The sequence below is a fragment of the Pelecanus crispus genome, chromosome 13 (assembly GCF_030463565.1).
Source record: "Pelecanus crispus isolate bPelCri1 chromosome 13, bPelCri1.pri, whole genome shotgun sequence".
In the NCBI taxonomy this organism is placed as follows: domain Eukaryota; kingdom Metazoa; phylum Chordata; class Aves; order Pelecaniformes; family Pelecanidae; genus Pelecanus; species Pelecanus crispus.
In genome coordinates, this window is record NC_134655.1 from 3,609,782 (window position 1) to 3,627,729 (window position 17,948).

The window sequence follows — 17,948 nt, forward strand, 5'->3', positions numbered from 1 at the left end:
ATGCAATATTTAAACTTTACTGCTTCTCTACTATACATAAAGATACCCAGTAATTAACCCCTATTTTCACTTGTCCATTTTCATACTTCCCTTTAGATGTTCCACAGTTATGCATAAGTCAGCAGCTTATTAAAACTGTTTCTAGTGAAGTATTAGTCTGGTTTTTCAGATTATTTTCATTACGTGCAATAAATTTGAGATAAATTGAATACATTTGAAATAAAATGCATGTTGCCTTAAAAACATATATCACAGTCAGAAATTGTCAGTGATAATATTTGCAGCTAAAGCAATGAAACATTCTCATTTTGGAGCAGGGATTGCCATGACGGTCTCAATTTTGATGTCAACATTTGAACGGCTGCAGTGTGCAGCAGGTGGGTAGCTGGTAGATGGTCACAGATGGCCTGTGTGTGTGAGCTTTTAAAACAGTCCTGTTACCATGCTTTCACCAACATCTGCTAGCATACACCTTGAGAGCCTTTAGCAAACACAGCAGATGGTTAAACTTTGCTTTACTCTGGGCCAAAGGAAATGTTGCTGGATTTACAGAAAGGACCATCGTGACCAGCCTGCGACTCTGGGTAAACGCTGGCTTATTGTGAGTCCTTACCAGGCTTGTAATATTGCAGGAGGGAGTTTGATGCCAAATACTTTATCTAACCGCAACTGCTGGATGTAGAGGGTACAATTGCTACTGGTTTTACACTTTTTTAAAAAAAAAGCAATTTCCAGAACTTTTATTGAACTTGGTCATTTCTGCTCACCCTGGTTAATTCATACCATGGAAGACCACACTTCAACTTAAAAAGTTGGGTTTTTTTTATAGTAGTGTAACTTGTACTCCTTTGCTCCACCACTTTACAAGCCACTGTTTTAATGAGTGCCTGAAGGAGACAGCTTTGAAAAATAGTGACTACCACCAAGAAGATAGAAATATCTACTCTTTGCCATCCTCATGCACACACCTTGCAGCGGAAAGAGAAGCCAGACATCCTCTCTAATGGGTGCAGATTCGGGGAAGGGAAGATGTTTGAATGAAATATCTTTTCTAGAAGTGCCTTGTATCTAGAAGCTATAAGATCTTTCAGCCACCAGAATTGAACATAAACCAGATATCAGAGCTAAGATGTTATATTCATTTCCCACTCAGCTATTGTGGAGAGAAATAGCACACTATTTCTGATAACACTGAGGGTTCTGTCTGTGGGGAAATGTAAAAACGTTCATTTCCAAATGACATCTATTGTACTTTATATGCTGTGTCTGAGATACTTTCAGAACAGAGCTCTGGCTTGTAGGGAAGAGACCCAAAGGAGAGTTTGTGTGCTTGAAGGCGTCTCTGGTTTTTTCCAGTCACTTCTCTGGGTCTATAAAAAGATATTCCTAGTCTCCACAGCTTTGTCTCACTTAAATGCTTAGATTCTCAGAGCTACATAACTGCTCCTTTCAGGACAGAGATGCTTTTAAAGGGGATGCTTTTTGGATGGCTTCTCGTTCATGGATGGGTAGGGTGGAGAGGAGAGAAAACTCCCTCTCTTCCCTGTAACTAGTATGTGTGTGTGTCTTTAATGACCTGCATTCTTGTAACGATGCAGAACTGGCTTTTTATTGCCGTGTCGCTACCTCTCATACTCTGCCTTGTTAGTAATTTTCCAGAGGTGGCTTTGAGAGTTATAACTTATTTTAACGCAAACAAACGGAGAGACAACGTTATGACATTCCCATGCAACAAACGCTATTCCCCAGCAAGATAGTGTTACCAAATTGCTTCAGCCTGAGTTCTTGCTGAGGCCAGTGGCGCCTTATGGGGCCTGAATTCAAACAAACTGAAGGTTCAAAGGCATCCTAGAGGAACATATTCCAACTGCAAGAGGGAGAGGTGGTTTAAACGTGCTGGCTGTCTTTTTTTTTTTTTTTTTTTCCTACTACATTTCTGCCATAGTAGACAAATTCTTATGGGGAAACACATTTTCAGCTGCATCTGAATGGATTCAGCTTTAGGATAAACCCAGAATGTAATGAAAACACCCTGAATATATTAAACAAAGGACTATGAAGACATCAGAAATAGTGGGTGGGAGACAAGCAGATGCTGACGAGTGTTACCAATTTGCTGAAATAGGAGCTGTCCAAGATGAAGAAGATAATGGCTGGGTTTGTCAAAATGCCTGGGAGGGTTTCTGAATCATTGCTAGCTATGCAGGAAGTCTTCTCTTCTTCCCCAGAAAAACTCTTTGCTGAGTAACGCATCTGGAAGCGATGAATCTCTGTACAAAAGAAGATCCTTCCTTCCCCCTCACCTGCTATGTCCAGGACTGCGTTTGTCCTGCAGAGGTAGCTCCAGTCCGGAGGATGTTTCCGTCTCTACTTCCCTTGCTTCTAGTGATTTGACAGTGAAAATTCCTCATTCCTGTACGCCCCTGCTCCCCGTGCTGTGTGCATGAAACCCCTGTGCCCTCTTCAGAGCCTTTCTTCTGCCAGGACCTGGGATCCCTGAAAGAGATTGCATGGTTTCTTGAAGCCTAAATCAAATGAAGGAACAGGATTTGTTTGGCTTTTAGAATGTTAATCCCTTTTCTGCTGGGCAGTTGTAGTAATAATCAAATGTCCCTATTCCCTACAGGAATGCTTTGTCCTTGGCTGTTGATTTTAGACCATGCAAATGCTCTCTGTAGCAGGTTGCCTGCTGCCAGGCATTACATTGTCTTAGGAAGTCTTTTTTTCCTGCGAAAAGATTCTGAGGACTAGTTTCAGTTTTCTAGGTTTAGTGAATTTGTTTAATCATTTCATCCCTGTATGTTTAGAGCAGTTGATTCATTTTCGATTGCTGAAAGCCCTGCAGTTCAGGGATATCGGTGCGCAGACATTTTCAGGCAGTAAATCTTCCTGACTAACTTGGAAACAGATTGCTCTTCAGGTCAGCCAGACTCTCGTGAGCAATGAAGCATCCGAATCCCAAGTGTATCCTGCTTCTCCCAGCTGGCTCTCAACTGCAGAAAGCAATCTTGACAAGGGATAGAGGAAATAAAAAGACAGAAATACTTGACTGGGAGGCCAGGGAATCTTTCAGGGGTATTCCCTGCATCAATTCACACTTCTGCGTACTAGATTTCTGCAGAGTCCCAAGCCAGTCCTTGCCGCCTTTATTTTTCTTGTCCTCAGTCCTGTTGCAGAATTTACTTAAACGTCGTAGTGGATGTGAACTGGAGAGTGATTGCTCTTGTTTACAATGGTTTAATTAGACAATCTTGTTGATAGACTTAAAGCCTGACCTCTGATACTTGGTTAGGACATTTTCCAAAGCAGTCAGGGATTGACCCGGAGAGGATATGCGCACGATTAAAGTTGTGCCATGTGCTGTAGGAAATGCTGGGAAGAGATACAGTCATGCTGAAGTGCTCTGCTGTGCTTCCAGACATGCACTGAGGTTATTTGAGATTTCACCGTCTTAAAAGAGGTGTTATAATAAAGATATTATTATGAGTAAAATGCTCTGCATTTTCAGAGCACCCTTCAAGGCAAAACAGTTACAATACATTATGTGAGCCTGAGCTTGCTTCTTAGTTAAATGCAGTACCATCAAAAGGAAAATTACTATCTTGTCAAATTTATTTAAAATTATATACTGAAGGGAGTGACTGCATCCTTTTAAAGCTTCAGGAATGAACTCTTATCTAGAGCACGTGTTGACTGCAAGGCCTGTTGCAGAGAAGAGGATTCCAGCATCCTTTGATGCCATCTCCCCCATGGTAGATGTTACTGTGGCCCTTGGCACTGAGCAGCCAGTTTTGGTTCTTTGCTGGAAGAGGGAGGGTGGGGAATCCATGGCAAATGACCAAGAGCAAGCCTCAGCACGCTGCCTTTTTTTCTTCCTCTCATCTCACTTATGTCTGCAGCACCCTGGCAATACTCAGGAAACTCCGTTTCCAATTCCTGTCTTAGGAAAACATGATCCTACTCCCAATTTATGGTAATGAAATCCCTCTGTGCTTGGAAGAATTATTCCTGATCCTCTTTACGTTGAGAGGACAGATCCAGTCAGAAAGATTTTAAAAAAAAAAAAAAAAAAAAAAAAAATTAGACTTCACTACTACCACTCCTGGAGAATCCTTTTTCACAGAAAGGTAAATTGTTTGTCACAAACACTCGCAGTAGCAGAGATGGCAGAGCTGGAAATGAGTGACCTGCCGGAATATGCAGTGGGTTGCCTGAGTGCAGCGAGTGCATGAAGTGAAACAATCTTGTATATAAAAGATAATTGTGTCAAAAGACATATTAGGAAAGCTGAGTTGTCTGGAGCCCATACATGCCTTAAAGCTTACTGAGCATCTGTGGTCCAAAAAACTGAAAATGATTTGAAGGACTCCTGAATTAATTCTGGGTTTAAGCCCTTAAAAAAAATACAGACACAAACCCCAAATTTTCTAACATTCCTAATTCTTCCTGATGCTGGAAGATGAAGTGTATTTTGTGAGGGGGAAAAAAAAGTTGTCTTTATGAAAAGCCACTGAACAAGCCGTGCCTGTGCTTTAGGACTGGTACATGAGCTAGGCATGTGCAGGCAGTGCTGGTTAAGTTGGGCAACAGCTTCTGTTGCAACGTTTCACCTGCAGGTTTGGCTGATGGGAGCACTTTCAAAGCGAACGTTTCAGTGGAATTTCTGTGTCCCAATTCTTTTTTGGCTGGGCTCTTGGTATTCTTTGAATGCAGGCCAAAGCGTTAATCCACACATATGCATACTCGGGTTTATTAATTATGAAACTAGTAAAATGTTGTCAGCGGCTACCTTTTGCAAGGAGAATTTTACCTGTGTGTTAAAAAGCTTTTCAGAAATTTAAATGCTTTGTGTAATAAGAGACCGAATGTCTGTCCTTCCTTCCTTAACTTTTTATATAGAAGAGTGGGGGAGGAGAGGTGATCTTCAAGAGATCATTATTCAGCACGACGCATGATATTTCACTGTTAGCAAGTTTATTAGGTTGTTCCTTACTCTTGTCCAGGTCAGTAAGCTCATATGCAAAACCGAGATATTGGGTGCTCTCCATTTCTAGGTTCTGCTGCTGACTCATAGTTTATCATTTTTGGCTGGTTACATAGCTACTAGTTGCTGCTGTTAATCTCAGTGTAAAACTAGTGCATTAATATACACTTTATTGAAGTCTGCGAAAGCTTAAATCAGTGTTATTAAGCACTATGATCTGGAATGAAAAGATCTATTAAGTGTAACATTTTTGTTGATTTTCTGCAGAGCAGCAGTGGAATATCAAGTTGTATTAAAATGTTCTTGTCCCTCCCATTCCAAACAAGCTTGAAATCTTGAGCAATCAAAGAATAAAAATACCTTTCTACTGTACATGCACTGATGGGAAGGCCTTTGGCTGGCTTACTCTCTATTGTAACTTTTATTATAAAATACTTGTTTGGGGAAAATCCTCTAGGGCAGCAACATTCATGCTGTGAGATTAGATGCCTGCTGACTTGATGAAGAGAAGAAAAAGATACCATGTCTGGGATTAATAGTGTTTGGAGATTTTTCTCTCTCTGCTATTCACGTTGCAGTCTCTGGATTGCCTCAAGGAACAGGAGTGTGAAAAGGGAAAATTTTGAAGAAACACATGATAAGACCTTTTCGGAAGGACGGTGCGATGTAAGAACGGCTCATGTTGTTCAGATCAAAGCCCAGCAAGCCTAGAATCATGTCTCCACCGAAACTTACAGCGATTCCAAGGGAACACTATCAGAATGGGGCCAACAAACAGCGATACTTTCCCAAAATACTTTCCGCTTCCAAGAAGGACTTCCTGAGCCAAAAGTGGTGTCTTTTGTCTTTAATATCCCTCAGTGGACTTTTCTTCCATGAAGCTGTAGAGTAGCTCTTTGAACTCACATAAGGGAGTCTGTGTTTTGCATTGTGGTGCTTCTCTAGAATTTGGCTCTGACTGTTGGGAAAAGTTGCCTTCTTCCTGCTGTTTTCATATTTCAGGGTTTATGACAGTCATAGCTAAAAACGCAGTGCCCCAGATTTGCTGCAGAAGGCCAGCTAATTGTGATTGTTAGTCTTTTCCTTAACAGAAAATTATGTCCGTAGGTGTGCAGTATTTTATATATTAGAATAGAGCTGGGCCCTGGGTGTGTTTTATTCTTTTTTTAAATTCATATTTTAGTTTGGTTTTATTCTGCCTGAACTGTGGATTAACCTTGCTAAGACAGTTATCGGGGGTCTCAGCATGGTAGTTTTCATGGCTTATCGTGAGACAGGATAGCAGCTTGGTTTGCAGGATGAATGATGGAGGAGGACAGAAGGGCAGGGGCAAGGAACGGAGCAGGACCTCTCGGGTCGCACTGGGCCACGATGACCGAGGTGAATGTCCAGACTGCTAGAATAAAGCTGGCTGCAGCGTGGAGAGAGCACAGGCCATGTCTAGTGTATGCTTTCATCCTATTCATTATTTTATTGTTATGGGACTGGAATAGGATCCTGCAAGTTTTGATTCTGTTTCTGCTTAATCTCATAAAAACACTGCCATCAATTTTCAGTATTGCACTGAAAAGCGTTCCCAACCTGTGGACCAGCTCTAAATGCTGTCTTTGCTACAGTTACCTCGGTAACGTGTGCTGTGTCACTTAAACGCTCTCTATTACGAACCCAGATGCCCCTTCTAGCCCATCGCTGCTCTCAATCATTTGCAACAGATAATTACCTCAGTTTCCCCATCATTGCCATGGGGTCGCTGAGGACAAAAAGAACAAATACACCTAGCAGGAAAGCAGAGACAGGAAAGACCTGCAACCTCCTGATGTCAAGTCCAGAGTAGGCGTCTGAGGCACACCAACAGCAGTCAGCTGGACGTGTTCTTCCCGGCTGGTGTTTCTGTGCTCTGCAACATGTACAAAGCCAGAAGTTCACTCACTCGTTCTCATTATTTAACTTACGTTGCATTTTCTTCCTTTGTTTCAGCTCAAAAAGAAGCAGGTCTATGTTGAGAAGGTGGAGAAGATGCAGCAGGCCTTGGTTCAGCTGCAGGCAGCGTGTGAGAAACGGGAACAGCTGGAACATAGGCTGCGGACCCGGCTCGAGAGAGAACTGGAATCTCTCCGGATGCAGCAGGTACCTGCTGTTTCCCTGTGCCGTACTACGCTTCTTGTAGGCTTGTACGCTATACCCTACACCACACATAAGGGCAGTGGTTTTTTCCATCTTGTAAAATTAACACATTTTTCTTTTAGTAGCTATAATCATGGATTTGCTGGCCCTTGTATTGTTTTTTACTTGATTTAATTCTTCCATTCCAACCAGAAAATTTAGATAAGAGAGCAATAGGGGATCCATCACGTGACAAGATTCAGACATAGCCATATAGCTAGATGGTGTTCTATCTTTAAGTACCCTAGTTATATATACTTTTAAATTATTTTAAAAATATGGTTCACAGTTTGACATTTTATACAAAAATTCATTAACAGCTGGCCTGAAAAGAGGCCCTTCAAAAAGCTTTTGCATTTTAAAAAAACCAAACCAAACCAGCAAAACCAATTCTATAAATGCAGTTGATGGAAACAGATGGGAGCTTCACACAGAGTATATTCTTATGATTGTAACATGAGTCTTTTTCAGTGAAAAAAATGAATGAGAAGTAGATTGTGCAGTGGTCTTATTAATTGGATGTGAAGTTTTGGGTTTATTTCAACTTATGTCAAACATAGGTGAACTGTCAGGTTTGTAAATTTTACTGGAAATAGGATGCAGGCCTGTGTTCTAAATCACATTTAGTTTCAGGTTACGTTTATCCCCCAACTTCCACCTCTGCATAGGAACAGATATTTAAATCTTACTTTTATTTTTGTGTTGGTTTTAGTAGGAGTTACAGTAATTTGATGACCTTTTCTGTGTTACCTTTGGAAGATGAGGTACTCTGAACCCCACAATTTTTGACATTGCACCTGAGTCAACACAAAGAAACAGCTTTCTTGTCATGGTTAAGAATTTTGAGCCGAACATAAAATAGCTTGTCTGCACAATTTCTTTTCTTTTAAACTATTTTTTTTTTGTTTAAGTCAAATATCCTTCCAATCCCAGATGAGACTTCCATATAAAACTATGCCTTTTGTCCGTTGAACTGTTAGCTCAGCAAATCTCCACTCTTTCTTGTTCTGAAAGGGAACACTGCCTGTCTTCCAAATCTTGCTTTAGAACTGAATTATTTTTAATCCCCAGCTACTTACTCCACAGGTATACACTGATCATATTGATTTAATAACCAAATCCTTTAAAAATATTTTGGATGTATTTTTTTTAAGGGTGTGATAACTCTTGTATACTAGTTAGTGTTTTGCTGGAATGGTGTTGGAAGTAAGTCTGTGTTACTTTAGGCGTTATGGATGGGCTGTAGACATCAGACCTGAGTAGCGTGATCTAGGTCTTGGATGCACATGTGGGGCTTTGCACATGGAAAAAGGCCTTAGGAGGAATATTTTCCATCTCAGATACTTGCTTGTTAGTATTGACGGGCTCTGGAATGGCACCAGGAAGCACTCTAGCATGGGTGCTGTGAGTTAAGCTGTCTTTCTTGGGAGCAGTGCTTGATGTTTTATGACTTTTGAGCTTCAACATTTGGAAAACAGAAGGAGCCTTTCTTGCATTATATGAGCTTGTTTCCTGGTTTTGACAGAGTGAGGCTGAACTGCCCCTGCAGATGTTTCAGACTGAGCTCTAGAGGAGACGGGTACCATCACCTAGCTGCCCAATGTGGCAGAGGCCTCTGCCTTTCACTCGGGGGAGTTCTTGTGTCAGGCCAGTGCTGCTCTGGACCAGCCTCTGTCCTTCAGACAAAAAGCAAACAAACCAACCCTGAGCCTTACAGACACATCCTGAGACTTCTTTTTTTTTTTTTTTTCTTTTCCCTGCTTTTGGAAATCAGCGTCAGGGTACATCTCAGGCTGCCAACGTCTCCGAGTACAACGCCACGGCGCTTATGGAACTCCTGCGTGAGAAGGAGGAAAGGATTCTTGCTCTGGAAGCTGACATGACCAAGTGGGAACAGAAGTACCTGGAGGAGAGTGTGATGAGACAGTTTGCTTTGGATGCAGCTGCAACTGTGGCTGCTCAGAGGTAAATGCGACTTTTCATAATACAGGGATTATTTTCTTTTTCCAGTTGAATGTCATATTCCCCACCAAGGAATGTGGTCATACCACCCTACCATGATACCTCGCCTTGTGGTCTGAACAGCTTCTCAGACTTCTGCATGCAAGTGGAGCTTGGCTGCTTTTCCTGGGAGCTGTGTAATTGCCAACAATTAGAAACTTTTTTCCAGGAGAAGATTCCTTCGCATGCAGGAGCCGTTTCCCAGACTAGAATTGTTCTGAGCCATTCCTAGAAGCTGTTGATTCAAAAATAGGTGTATGAGAAGGGTTTGGGGGTTTTATTTTTTTTAAACAGGAATCAATCCTCGCTGAAGTCATGTGAGATGGGGTAAGCTTGGTGATTCACATCATTCACTCTGAATGGCTTGCTTGTTCTCCAGCATGTTTCTGCAAATTACTTTGTGGTATTGTCCTCAACATGGTTACTAACCAGAAACATCTACTAGGAAATTCTGCTCAAAACATTCTGCTGTGTATGGAGAGCACTGCTTGTGGGGGTGGGAAGGGTGTCTGAAATTTGGTAACAAGCTCACATTCCAAGACAGCTGTACAGAAACGCTTGTTATGGCTGTAAATAGGCCCAAGTGCTTCAGCTAGTTGGTAAACAAGAGCTGTTATTGGAGTGCAACTCTTTAGCATTAGGTATTGCTTACATATAATTTCCTTGCTTGCTAGTTTCTAGTTCTTGATGGCAGATTTTATTTTAGATTGTTTCATGAACCAGATTCAAATAAGGGTGTTACTGTAACTGGCTTCCTAGCTCGTAAGATCGTACTAGAACTACATGGGTAAAGTTGCAGATCTTTGTGCTAGTGTTTAAAGACTTATCTTATCTTGCTCCAGAAGCAGGCTGTTATTTTAGGGTATTGATGCTTCTTGTGCACTGTTTTCTGCCTCCCCAGAGATTCTCTAAAGGCTCTTGCTCCTGCTTGTCTTTAGAGGCCGTGTTATATTTTCAGCTTGCACTGATAAGTAGCAGTCTGGTCTATTGTTTATCATGGAATGAGAGGGGATGTGTTAGGCCTGTTCAGGTTTTGTTAAACGAACAAGAATGCCTTCCAGTCAGGAAAGAGCCAACCCCTGTTTTTCCATTTCCTTCTAGCTGCTTCTCCCCTAAAAGAGAGTATTCCATTAGTGTCAATACTTCTGCAAGTTTATATGCAATTGGCACCTATAGTATCTCCTTCAAAAATATAGGCTTTGAGGGATGGCAACCTTGTCTACACTGTGCACAGATTTCCTCCCATTTTCTTTGATGGTGGAAAAAGCATCCCTTAGGAAGTTGAGGTTGCAGGAAGGATGCTTTACAGCACAGGCAGGAATCTGGGTCAGGTTAGGTTTCTTTGATGAATGACCTTCTTATGCCCTTCACATTGGTGCTTTGCTGCTCCTGATCTGAACTTTTGCAGAGTTAAAGGTACATTTACCAGACAGTTCTTAGACATGCTGGGTCTGAGAGAACAGATTTCTTACTACAGTGAATGGGAGCTCTTGGTAACTCCAAATTTTTTTGTGTGTTTGTTTTTTTCTAATTATGTTGATGCATAGCTATGTCAGTAACATGCTCTTAATGTTTTGTCATACATTGATACAGAGCGTAGCACAGCGACTTTGTTCTGACTGAACAGCCACAAGTAGAATGAAATACTCATTATGTTTTGGAAAACAATTTATATGTGAAGCAAAGTTTGTGCTGTTTCAATTGAAGAAAAGTGCCAAGTGTTTTATACCATCCTTCTCCCTCCCCATGTCCTTGGATTTGCCTCATCGATCAGTTTACAGCAGTACAGTGAATCAGTTCGATTATAGACTGGCCCGAGGTGGACGGCAGATTGACTATTGTTGTAATGACTTGCATATTTTTGTAATCCTGCTTTCATTAGGACTGGGAATTGGATTTTTGGAAGACACTGAGCCAACCTAAACTGAAAAAAAGTGGATGTTCTTGTTTGTTATTTTTGAGCAATAATTTTGTGCTGCTGGGAGGAGTGCAGGAAACTTAGCAGGTCCTTCATCTGCTCTACTGCTTGTTCTCAGGGACACGACAGTGATCAGCCACTCACCTAACCCTAGCTATGACACCTCGCTGGAAGCTCGCATTCAGAAGGAGGAGGAGGAGATCCTGCTTGCCAACAGGAGGTGTCTCGACATGGAGGGAAGGTAAAATGCAGTTTGGTCCTATCTGGCTTCTTTAGGATAGGGATTTTAAATTAATTGTCTGGGTAGATGCCTCAGAACCAGAAATTCTTGTGTCTTCACCAATAGCAACAATGTAGGATGCCAGATGCTCATTTGGCCAAGGAATTATCTACATAGCAATCCAAAACCTGTCTTGATACTGAGGGCTAATGCCAAAAAGTCTTGTCTTAGATTTTTTGCATCTAGCTTGTTCTTCTCTCTTCAGGGCATCTTCATCACACCCCAGGCTCCAGCCACCTACTAACAGTCTCACAGAACTGTTTTCCCTGGGGTTAGGTCCAGCGCAGACTCCCCAAAGTGTGTTAATCCTCTTCTTTCTGTTGGTCTCGTGTCCTGCCCATAACTATCAGCTTTGCCTCAAAGCCCCTTCCATGGCTGTTTAGGGCAGGTTCCAGTAGCCAAAGGTGGGTGGGTATCTCGGTGCCGTTCTCTCCTGCATGCATACAGGAAGTCTCAGGCATGATTTGCTCTGGTGGGCCCATGATCAGGCAGTATTCAGGGCAATAAGCTCACTGGCATCCTCTCTCTGCCTCCCCAAATGCCTAAGGGAGCCCTAGTCACAGCCATGGGGGCACTGAGGCCTCAGTCCAAGGAGACAGGAGTACAAGTACATTGTTCTTCTTTGTGCTTCTCAAAAAGGATTAAGACTCTGCATGCTCAGATCATTGAGAAGGATGCCATGATCAAAGTCCTGCAGCAGCGCTCCCGGAAGGAGCCTGGTAAGACAGACCAGCTCTCCTCAATGAGACCTGCCAAGTCGCTGATGTCCATTTCGAACGCTGGCTCGGGCTTGCTGTCCCACTCGTCGACACTGAGCAGCACTCCCATCCTGGAGGAGAAGAGGGAGGACAAGAGCTGGAAAGGCAGCCTCGGTAAGTTTTAAGTAACAGTGGCAATTCAGACATGCGAGTCGCTGCTTAGCAGGGAGGCAGGAGCAGCAGAAGGAAGAAGGTGTGTTGGACAGACAGATCAGCTGGCCTCGCGTGCGGTAAAGCTGACTGCAAGCAAGATGGAACACATTTGGAACAACGGCTCGTTTTATCGCTTTTGGGAAATAGTCACTTCTGATGTCCAGGCTCTGTCATTAAGATATGTAAGCCTTTATTCCCAATTTGGTACCTGACTTCAGGGATATTTGAGATACAGTTTTCAGAGTTCCCAAGCACTTGCTTTCAGCTGGGTTGTTACAACTGTCTGAAGGTGTAAAGTCTCCTTGAATGGGAGCAGAGATACTAACCAGGATTGCTACCCTGTAGTGTTGTGCCTGCACTAACGTGACTCCTGTCTGGAATGGCCCAACACCATTGTTCAGAGAAAAATGAGTTGTAACAAAGCAAATCTTAGATTATTTTTTTCTTCTTTTTCTGCGGGGAAGTTAGACCCAAATTCCCTCCATATGAGACTAAAAGACCCTGAAATGTAAATGAGAATCTGTTGCAGCTGATTTCAGAGTTTGCAGATTTACCCTGCCCTAGACGGGCCACTGCTTAGAGACAGGGAGGTAAGGTGTTAGTGGCCACTTGCATATCTTTGCATGCAGCAACATGAGGATACCGCTGTTCTTTGGGTACTTCAGTGGTGAAAGGTGCTATAGAAAGGTAAATTAATGCTGTCTGCTGAAGCACAGAGCGCTTTCAAGATCCTAGAGCAGGTCCTACAGAGGGGTGCAGAACTGATACCAGTTAGTTTTCTGGGACTGTGAAATTTCCTTCCCTTTTTCTACAAAGGTGTTCTGCTGGGAACAGAATATCGCTCCGAATCCATTCCCTCCACCCCCTCTCCTGTCCTTCCTTCCACACCGTTGCTGTCAGCCCACTCGAAAACAGGCAGCAGAGACTGCAGCACCCAGACTGACCGGGGGAACGAACAAAGCAAAGCTGCACCTTCCACTGCAGCTCCCACACCAGGACGACTCCCCAGTACCAACCTGGCCTACAGTGCAGACAAAACAGGTAACAAAGCTCAGCTGCTCTCCCAGAGGGGCCCTTGCCACTGACTCGCCGTCAGTTGTGCGCTGTGCGGCAGGCCCTGCCGTCCCTTTTTGCATTCAGGAAGACTGGGTTTAGTTTTTCTGAGGACAGATGTGTTTCAGAGGCCAGCCTGACAATGTTCTGAGGGGTCTCAAATGCTCTGAAGGAAAAAAAGCCTTAAGAGTGGTAGCATAAGCATGGACACACTGGGCAGAGAGGTGTAGTGCGATTTAAGAATTGGAGCAGGTATATGCAAAGCCCAGGACAGTCTCTGAGTCAGTGTCTACTCTGAAGTAAATTGCGAGCAGCATGCAGGGTTGAAACAGCGTGTGAAAATAGGCTGTAGATGCTGGCATTTTAGTGGGTATTCAAAGCAAAGCGGACTCAGATAAGGGGGAGGAAGAGGAAGGAAAGGTAACTATCATGATAAAGCTATCTTGTTATTGCACTGTCCCAGTCTCAGGACCAACTTCAGCATTGGCACAAGTAGATCCAGTTGACAGTGACTGTCACAGAAGCTGAATTTGCTTCCCACAGAGCTCCGAGCTGGCAAGAGCTGCTCATTTTCCAGCCCACTCTGCCAAATCAATGCAGATTACACAACCTTGCCTCTTCTACTTACAGGCGCGTTACAATTATGTTGTTCTTTATGGAAGAGTGAATTTGGCTGGTCTGCTGTGCATCTTGCCCATGCTCTGCTATTTAATGGGTATCGAGGGAGACCGGGGAACAGGTTTTGTGGAGCTAGTCTACACTGACTACATTGGTTTAAATGCAGTCACTCCAGTTTTATATGCCATTGTGTATCAGTGGGAGATACCCAAAGGGAATGTGATAAAATATCTTTATTTGTCTGGCTACATACATGAAGAATTGAAATTTTTAAAATGAAATAAGGAGTTGTTAGCTGTCTTTTGGCGAATGATAGAAGATGACTTTTAAAATGTTAACGTCATTTTTCTAACCTCATTGAAGTTACAGCTCTGATTGTCTGTCTCTTGTTTTTCCTCATCACATAGATGGGCCACTCTTCCACTCCAGCACTCTTGAGAGAAAAGCCCCTGTTCAGACCATGGGGCAGGACCTCCCAGATGGAGAGATGGTAGAATACCTCATCTGAAAGGCTGTACCAGGATCTGAGCTGGGCTACAGTAGCAAGAATTTTTTAAAAGACATTTTTATTGGGAAAAAATTGTAGTACCTGAGTAATAAAAGAACACTCAGCTCTTTGCTCTTGTATATTATGTCTCAAAAGTATGGACAGGTTAATTTATCATTTGTTCTAAATTATAAAAAACCCGTAACACTTGTTCTTTGAAAGTTTACCCCTTTATTTTTTAAATACTGGATCTGGTAACATCTGGAGAACAAACAAGAACTTAGATGCACTACATCTGATATTTCACTTCAGTATTTTTAAAGTCTCTTAAACGGGAGTACCTACTCTCATAGCTGTTGGTTACACGTCTAGCTTGAACTCAGTAAGGTGAGCGTAGTGGCCTTATGACGAGAACCAGGGACTTAGTTGTGAGATCACTTAATGGTTTTGGAATACAAATGTTCTAAGAAACTTCTATAAATTTGAGCTGTGATCAAGGGAGATTTCTCTTTACACTCAGTGTAAGAACTCAGAATAGGTATTTCACATTCATAGGCTGGAAAGATTTCCGTTTTCAGTGTGGTAACATTTTTTTTTTTTTTACTTCCCAAATTGTGTTATTTCTTTATTAAAAAAAATGACTCCGGTGATTAATGTCGCATTTCACATTTTTAGTTTCATTGAAAGATTTGCCACACTTTTATACTTAAGTACTTTTTCAATAATTTATACAGTGGATAGTAAATAATATATTGCATTCATGTTTTACGTAAATTAAAAAAGGACAGTTTACAGGCTCAGTCCTGATCCGTTAGATCAGATTTCTGCCATTGTAATTCCATTGGCTTTAGTGGAACTACTCTAAATTTACCATAGCACAAGTGGCAAGCCCCCTTGCTTTTCAGTGTTAGTAACTTACTCTACTGCATCTGTGGAGATCTTTCTCCATAGCAGATTTTCCTGTTCTACTTTGTATGTCCCTCCTTCTCGGAGATACTAGATTCTTTCTCATACAACAAAGCCTCAGAGGTAGAGCTTTGAAGAGGAGCTCTGTGTAAAGTTTCAGGTGGCAAATTCTCTACTTCCAAAATATTTTCTTTTTCTTCATCTAACTGGAGAGAGCAGCTTCAAGAAAGTCCCAGAGGCATTACAGAAGAAAGTTACACATTTAAGTCACCAGGTTCACTTTCAGATTTTTGGGAACTAGCACAGATGCAGCAATGCTTTGGTTGCAGATGCTACAAGGAGATATTAAGACCAATAGAAGTAAATGAGTATTTTTTGTTACTGTCTTTTCATTTTATTTGAACACTTCAATATTGATTTCTGTTAAGAAATTAAGAAAGTACTTTTTTTTACTTGAATGTCAAAATATTTCATTAGCCAGTTGGGAATGTTGTTCCCAACATGTTGGGAACCTGGCTAGTCTCAGCTTTCTGTGCAGCATTGGAGCAGCCAGATTTTCATTTCAGATCATTTCAACCCAGAAATAAGGAAAATCAGCAATTAATCGTTGAACAGTTAGTGAATGTCCTCAATTCCTACTTAGTCGACACTACTGATGTGGTGTCCAATTGAAACAGCCTTACTGGATCAACAGATGTAACATGAATTTCACAGTGGAGAGTTGGGAGGTGAAAGGAGCTGCCTTCTGTCTGCCACGTGGGTGACTTAGCAGTGCCTAAAGATCGGCTGTGGGTTGGATTCTGTTCGTCATCTAGTGATAATCACGTAAAAAACAAAGAAAACACTTCCCATCATTTCTAGCAGATTTGCTGCTTTGTTAGTGTTCTTCAGGCTATATTCCTAGACCCACAGAAGTCAGAGGTGGCAAAATGCATCTGGTAAGATACGAACTAAGTCTAAATAGCCTGGCTTTACCAGCGACTGCTATAACAGGCAGCGCAAACTCCCTTCCATCACCAGTACTTAAGACACTTCAGAGCTGCACTTTAAGGCTTTGACTGTCTCTGCCATATGGGACAACATCTTTCTGGACAGTGCGGTAGACCTGCCCTAAGTGTATTCTAATAATCTGTCTGAATTAGTTCTCCACCCTTTTCTAGACAAACTGTTCACAGCCTCTTTGTTCTCATCCCTGAGAATGTCTTACATTTATTTCTCTTGGCTTAATTCCATCCCATTATATGAAGTAATGCCCACTCTGAATGATTTGAAGTGATTTCTCTGCCTCCTCCACAGTTGTTGGAAATGCAGGAGAAGCTTTTCTCATTAGCTCAAAGCGTCCATCTTTCTGCCATTTCAGCATAATTTTCTATATTATATTTTGTGGTTTGGGCTTAGAATGAACAATAAGGGAGATCAAATGCCACTGAGTGTGTGAGAGAGGGGGAGAGCTGTTTGAGTGCTCTTCTTTTAAAGTCAGGAAAAATTATATTCCATCTTTACAAGTACTTCTCAGCAGTAGGAAAGAAGTTTTGCAACTGTGGGGCTCTAGATAAACAGTTCCAACTCGCTTGATTGACGTGAATTCTGAAACGTCTAGGAAAATTTGGATCCTTTACAGATAAAATCTGTTTCAGATAACTGATTTTCCCCAATTGATATTGGCTGTTCAGCTGGACTAGGTAAAAAAAAAATTGTTTATCCTCCTTGCAGCTCATTGTTTTCAAACTAAATGCCTCTGTAATCTATTTTTACAAAGAAAAAAATGACATAATAGCTTTCTGTGAATAAAATACACATTATGGACAGCAACTGTCTCCTCCAAAAATGGAAGCCAGACAGTCTCTGACAGTCCCAAGCCATGAGGACTGCAGGAGCCTTAGCAGTTCTATGCCCGTGGACATAAATTTGGAAGAAGATGGTGCAGTTTTATGTTGTTTAGGTCAGGTTCTTTGCCCTATTTTGTAGTTTTGCTTTCTTCCAAAAGCAAAACCCCCAAAACTTTTGACATGGAAGTTTGAGGTCATCTTCATGTGCTGACAAACTAGGAGCCATCAGGAATGTCTTCTTTCCCTCGAGCTTCCTCAGAGCCGTCCTGATGTGAATATAAAAGAGCTGCTTGCTTTGAGGAAGATGTGTACTATAGTCTTCGGTCTCTCTGTACAGATTTTTATTTTGTTTTTAAACAGAAACTGCTTTAAGGAGACAAACTGCACACCTAGTTCCTTTTCCTTCTGTAGAGCTTATTTCTAGTAGAAAGTGATTTTTAACACAATGATTGCAATGACCTTCCTTGCAAACCAAAACTTTAGACTAAGAGTTTTTCTTAAACTCGGGTATTAGAAGCAGAATTGTAGCTTTTATAAAGAAAGCCACATATTCTTCTTTGTAGAACAAACCAAGAAAATCAAGTTTAGTTATTTTTCCTCTTTCCTTTCACTGCTTACAGAATGGCCAAGCTCACAAGTCCTTCCCTTGGGCAGTTCTTTTGGGATTTGACGGCTCAGGGAACTGCCTGAGATCCAGAGGCTTTTGTTCCCACCTAGCCCGATGTCATTATGAACTTCAGATAGCTCCTACCTGGCAACTCTTGCGGGGTCTAGAGCAGCAATTTTCGGTCTCTGGTC

General features: G+C 41.9%; 1 protein-coding gene across 1 annotated transcript in view; it reads left to right on the forward strand.

Moving 5' to 3' along the window:
- The window catches only part of AMOT (angiomotin), a 33,791-nt gene extending 19,355 nt beyond the window's left edge, over positions 1-14,436 (forward strand). The window contains 6 exon segments of the mRNA XM_009487810.2: positions 6,962-7,111; positions 8,922-9,112; positions 11,185-11,307; positions 11,986-12,218; positions 13,074-13,298; positions 14,336-14,436. Of these exon segments, the coding sequence (XP_009486085.2) occupies positions 6,962-7,111; positions 8,922-9,112; positions 11,185-11,307; positions 11,986-12,218; positions 13,074-13,298; positions 14,336-14,436 (1,023 nt within the window).
- The last annotated feature ends 3,512 nt before the right edge of the window (positions 14,437-17,948 follow it).